Source organism: Cavia porcellus, unplaced genomic scaffold (genome assembly GCF_034190915.1).
Source record: "Cavia porcellus strain 051 isolate PalLab524CR breed Dunkin Hartley unplaced genomic scaffold, mCavPor4.1 scaffold_16, whole genome shotgun sequence".
Taxonomy (NCBI): domain Eukaryota; kingdom Metazoa; phylum Chordata; class Mammalia; order Rodentia; family Caviidae; genus Cavia; species Cavia porcellus.
Genome location: NW_026947499.1, coordinates 29094138 through 29100137, shown reverse-complemented (window position 1 = coordinate 29100137; position 6000 = coordinate 29094138). Strand labels below are relative to the sequence as shown.

At 43.1% G+C, this 6000-nt stretch overlaps 1 protein-coding gene across 1 annotated transcript in view; it reads right to left on the bottom strand.

Annotated features, from left to right (window-relative positions):
* Positions 1-2092: 2092 nt before the first annotated feature.
* Positions 2093-6000, bottom strand: part of Crkl (CRK like proto-oncogene, adaptor protein) — a 29432-nt gene continuing 25524 nt past the window's right edge. The window contains exon 3 of the mRNA XM_003478361.5: positions 2093-5843. Within this exon, the coding sequence (XP_003478409.1) occupies positions 5709-5843 (135 nt within the window). The 3' untranslated portion in view covers positions 2093-5708. The remainder of the gene's footprint in view (positions 5844-6000) is intronic.

Below are 6000 nucleotides of genomic sequence, written 5' to 3'. Positions count from 1 at the left end.
ACAGATCTTTTGCAAATGGGAAGGAGACCAAGAAATGAAGGTGGAGGGGATACAAAAAGAATTAACATGTATTATAGTTGGGTGTGCTGGACAATGCTTTAGTTCCAGAACTTGAGGCTACCCTGGATACAGCGTTTACAGCCAGCCTGAACTACATAGGAAGACCCTGTCTGAATTCCCCTCTTCTGGGCTGAGGATTTAGCTCAGTGGCACAAGTGCCTTCCTGGCAAGCGTGAGATCATGAGTTCAATTTCTGGAACCAAAACCCAAAACAAAATAACAATCTCCCTCTCCACCCTTGTTATGTACCGACTCACACAATCTTTTTTTGGGGGGGTACCAGGGACTGAACTCTCAACCTTGCACACAGGCACTTATGCTGCCGAGCTAAATCCCTGGCCCTGTACCAACTTATAACAACTCCCCACAATGAATGTAATCATACATTGCAAATGTACTAATTAAAAAAAAAAACATAAAAGTGTCAAATAACAAAGCGTGTGTGTGTGTGTGTGTGTGTGTGTGTGTGTGTGTGTGCTGGCATGTTTTAGAAAGCCCCCCAGAATGAAAGATTAGGAGGACTCCAGAGAGCCATCAAGTCTTGGGTAGGGGTGGGGGCGAGGGTGGTGGCATTTTTTTTTTTTTTTTTTGCAGAGTAGGTTGTTAGACCTGGTTGCTGGTCTCAGATCAGGTTTTACCTAACCTAGCGGGGGGTAGGCAGAGGAAACACCCACACAGCAGCCTAAGGGTCACTCCTGCCATAGAGGGACCCAACCTTATTAATACCTTTTCAAACTTGAAGGTATTCTTCACAGATGTTTCTGGATGTAATTTCTTCCAGACTTGATATTTCCAGTTAAGACTAATGTCTCTCAAATTCTGCAGAATCCTCTAAGGTGGCGACAAGGACTACATTTTAGCAGTGCAGTTCTATATACTGTATGAAAGCCAGGCATGGTGGTGCTTGCCAATAATCCCAGCTACTCAGGAGTCTGAGATAGGAAGGTCAATTTGGGAAGATCCTGTCTCAAAATAAGATTTCAAAAGGGAGGTAGGTGAAACAAAAGGGAGGTGGTGGGTGGACTGGGGATGGAGCTCAAGGCAGTGTCCACTTCTCAATATGGGGGGAAAATGCATAGGTTATTCAAGTTTTTACCATAAAAACTGGGAGTTCTCACTGGGCGTAGTGGCTCACACCTGTAATCCCAGCACTCAGGAGGCTGAGGCAGGAGGATCATTGAGAGTTGGAGACCAGCCTAGGCTAAAGTGAGCTCAAGGCCAGCCTGAACTGCACAGCGAAATAAGCATGGAACACAGCACAATCATGTGAAATCAAACATACACTATGCTCAGAGTGGAGGCACAGAAATGAGGGACAGGGTGGCTAATTTAGGGAGTGTATGAGGTCTTTGGCAAGCCTACCAATACAAGTATCCTCTGATGATTTATCCCTCATCAGGGGAGTCACATATTGACAGGAACAGAAAAGAATTTAAGCCAGGTGTGGTGTTGCATGTTTATAATCCCAGCACACTGGAGGTTCAGGCAGTCACCCAAGTTCAAGCCCAGCTGGGCAATTTAGTGATGCCATATCAAAAGAAATACAAATAAAAGGTATTTAAGAAAGGCAATTTATGCTGGGGATTTAGCTCAGTGGCATAAGCACCTGCCTGGCAAATGCGAGGCTGTCAGTTCAACCCCCAGTACCAAAAAACCCCCCGAAACAAACAGGCCCCTCTAGGAACCTAGCTGTTTGTCTTCCATGACTTGGGTTGAAACAATTCTAGTTAATCCATGCTCAGCACATACTTAGATGCTTTCATCTATGGGTACTTAGAAGGAAAAACACCCAATTTCTCTATGATGGTTCAGTCTGTGGGAACCACTACCCCATATTCAGAAGACCAAGACCCAGCACCAGGATCTCACTAGCAGATTCTTTCTCTTTCAGAGAAAGGCCCCAAATGTCCGAGACTGGCAAAAAGATGCTCTTAGGAAGCAGCAGCAACACAAGCACGTCTCTGAGAAGCCACGGGTTTGCACTACTGGTGAGGTTGGTGGGGGCTGACTGAGGAGAAACTGAAACACTGAAGCCGCTGCTGCCACCACCGGCTGATGCAAGTTTTATTGAGACAATGTACAAACAGGCCATGGAGACAAGGGTTTGATGCTGGGACCAGTAACGTAAAATAGAATACAAAAATAAAAAGGCACTAATCTGTTAAGAAAGGACACTCAATGTATTCTAAGAATATAAGTCATTTAATACTGTTAATTTTATAGCACAAAATAAAACAAGCTATGATCCCAAAAATAATTTTAAAAGCTTACACAGAAAATATTATTGCCTGAAGTTTATGATTTTTAAGTTACAGGTCAAAAGAGTTTTACATTGTTGTTGTTTTAAAACACACAGTGAAGACCGTCTAGAAGCAAGGCCACTGTTCCTCCTGCAGGGACAACGATCCTGTCTCAGAGAACTGTCCTTCTACTTCTTTTATAACACACAAACAGCTCAGTGTTCACACTGACAGCAGTTACTGGCGACATGGCTCTCCAGTCCCAGAGGATGGAGTTTGAGGCAGAGCTCAGTGGTGTCCACAGAAAGCATTTAGTCTTAGAAACTGTGTTACAACAATCAAGAATTCACTCATTTAAGAGGTTAATGAACATAATATTAAGGATTAAATTATACACACCTGGCACAAAAACACATCATCCCTTTTCAAAAAAAAAAAAAAAAATGTTCATAATCCTCTGAGCAAAGTCACAAGAGCAGTTGGCCGTTCACCTCGGGCCTGCCTTGTCTGTAAACAGCTGTGAAGGAAGGCCAGGGGCACGAAGCTCCAAGCAGGGGCAGCAGTCTTTTCCTCCTTCCCTTCAGCATATGAGGTGTCAAGTCTGGGTGACCAAGGTCATCTAACAGGTGGTCAATGCTTCCTTTTTGCTAAACATGTCATTAGGTGGTGCCATGCAGCGCAGAAATGACAAGGAAGTCTCCTGTATTGGAGGTTCTTCCCAGGACAAGCAAGTTTTTAATCAGAATGTCAATGCCCCCTATATATAATTTGTTTCATTTCCAGGTGAAAAACCATAGCGAGTTAATTTAACATCCAGATATTTTCTATACACAGTTGAGCAGAGCAAGTAGCAACAATGAACAATCATAAAAGAAAGCCTGCCCCTGGCTAAAATTCACACTGCTGTATGAAGCATGAATCTCTTCCTAGACCAGCAGGAAGCTGGGTATGAAGTCCATGCAGGGATGCTGCTTTCTATTATTTAGTGTGAAAGAGGAATTTCCCTGCTTGATTAAAAAACTGATAAAGTTCTAAGTCAAAAATTACTACTTTTGGCACATCCTCTTGAGAGTTCAGAACTCAAGGCTCAAGTTATGCCAAGCTCATAATCTCCCAGGCAGCCCTGGAGACATTTACATGGGCTTAAAGTAACTCATAAAACCAAACTCTAGGTTTATCTGGTGTTTTGATTCTCAAGTGCTCCACAAGGGGTGGATCAGCAGCCCTGGCTGACATCCCACCCTGCATTCCAAAATGGCCACTGACTGTTTGTACTGTAAGCCTTCTGTTGTAATCAAAAGGTGTCAAGAAATTCAACTCAATCTGGTTTAGAAAGGCCTTAGGGCCCATGCCCTCTTTGAAGAAGACATGTATTTCACTTTATTTCACTGGGTATTTCACTAATACCCAGGTACAAGTAACAACCAAGGCAGGGATGAACCAGGTTACTACCAGAAGGTAAGCACTGTTTCTAAGAGTTTGGAGACTCTGTCACATGTCTACCACTTGTGGGTATCAGGCTGAGCCTGCAAGAGAACAACCCCACTTAACAGACCTTGGCAGAAAAGGCAAGAGCAAGAGGACTGGCTTCAGCACAGAAGGTGGCAACACCTTTCATTGGTTAATGAAACATGGAGCTCTATGCCTTTTTTTTTTTTTTTTTTTTTTTTTCATTTTTATCGGTACCGGGGATTGAACTCATGACCGCCTGCTTGCAAGGCGGGTGCGTATGCTGCTGAGCTAAATCCCCAGCCCCCTCTATGCCTTTTTTAAGAAAACCACATATAGGCAGCTGAGGTGTTTCTTCCAATTCACCATGATTTTGCCAAAGGAACGCTCTCAAGATTCTTTAAAATGGCAGTTATCAACCTGACAAAATATCAAGTTACAGAGAAACTAAAAAAATAAATAGAAATATCATGGTTTTGCTGGTTCTGTCACCAGAATACATTGCTTCAATCCTCAAAACCTCCAAAGACAGGATCACAGTTGCAGCAGACGCTTCATAAATGTTAGAATTACTTTCTAGGTTGTTGCTACATTTCCAAGTTTGATGTATTCATATTGAGCTGAGGGTAGTCTTCACCAAGGTCCCAAAAGGAGAATGGACTGAACTATATAGGTTCCAGAATTCTAGACTGCCATGTGCAGATGAGGGACTGGTCACACGTTTGTACCAGCTGGCTTGTAAAAACAGTCCCCTTTCAGCTAAGAGAAAAATGTTTTCAGATTAACAAATTGATGAGTGGTTAATGGTAAATTGGTTAAGGGTTCTTCCTATTCACTACAACACTACATCTCAAGTGTACTAACCAGTTTTCTGAGCTTGCATTTCCTTTACTTGGGAACATGGAACCAGCATGAACAGCACCATCTTTCTCTGGCAGCATGAGAACTGGGGTGGGCTTCTGCAAGGAGATCGAATGATCCAGTTTAATGATTCACTAATGAATCTAATGATCCTATGAACAACCTAAATTTTACAAGAAACTTTAGTCCTATATCTTAAAGGGATATGTTTACTGAAAAGCTAGAGAAGAAACTAGCTAAGTGCTCCCCCCCTCCTCATTGCTTCTGTCACTGGCAAACAAGATCAGTAAGCAAAGGTTTCCCAGAATCACCCACCACTCTCATGCTTTTGGGACACAGTAATCCAAGAGGCTGTGTGCAAAGCTTGGCACACTATGACTGCTGATTTTGTGTTTGCTACATGGCAAAACAGGGTACGACTGGCAACCAAGACAGTAAAGGCCTCCGCTTCAGAGTTGTTCTTTCTATATTCTTTTAGTTACAGCAGCTTCAGTATAGAAGCTCAGAGGCACATGTCATTCCTTGGGCTATCACAAAAATCCAACCTGCTACTCAAAAATCTGTTCAGGACACATCTTCCAAAACCAAACCAAAACAAAGAAAACGCATAGAAAAGCCTTATGTGAGGGATTCAGGACAGAATTCTCTCTTCCTTATGGTTCCTCTGTTGTCCAAGGAAAAACGAGTTGGTGGCAGAGTCACTGCTCTTTGAAACAGCAATAAGACAGGATCTTGCTGTGGCCTCAAGCTTTCTCTGACGAACGTGACAAATTGGTACCAAGTACAATCAGGGTAGGGAGGAGAAGGAAGACCTTTTCCTTGTCAACTTCTCTCCACTTGTGTGCTTCCACCAGTATTTCCAGTTTGTTATCCAGAAGAATTCTAAAACCGGCTACTTCTTTGACGATACGACTATGATACAAACGCCAGAAGGCAGCCGCTGTGTGCATTCCAAATGTGGATGAGAGACCTCCAGCCTGCAGAAAGCTGGACGCTGGCAATGCAGTGTAACTTGCCTATGAGAGAGAATGCTTTTCCACTTCAAGGAGACTATGACAGGCAGAACAACAAAGCAGCTGGAAAACAGGGCAATAGCAATCACTCATTTTCATCTGGGTTTTGAGGGTCAATGATTTTGACATGCGTAAAGGGGAAAAGCCCTTTGCGCCCATTCACCTCGCCTTCCCACTGGCCATTTATATTCATCCTTGTGACTTTTACAATGTCACCAACCTGCAGGAATGGAGAAAAAAAGACAAAGTTAGTAATTACTTAGGAACAGGTCAGTTTTTTTGTTGTTGTTGTTTGAGACACAGTTTCACTATGTAGTTCAGGTTAGCCTCAAACTCGAGGCAATCCTCCTGCCTCAACCTCTTGAGTGCTGGGATTT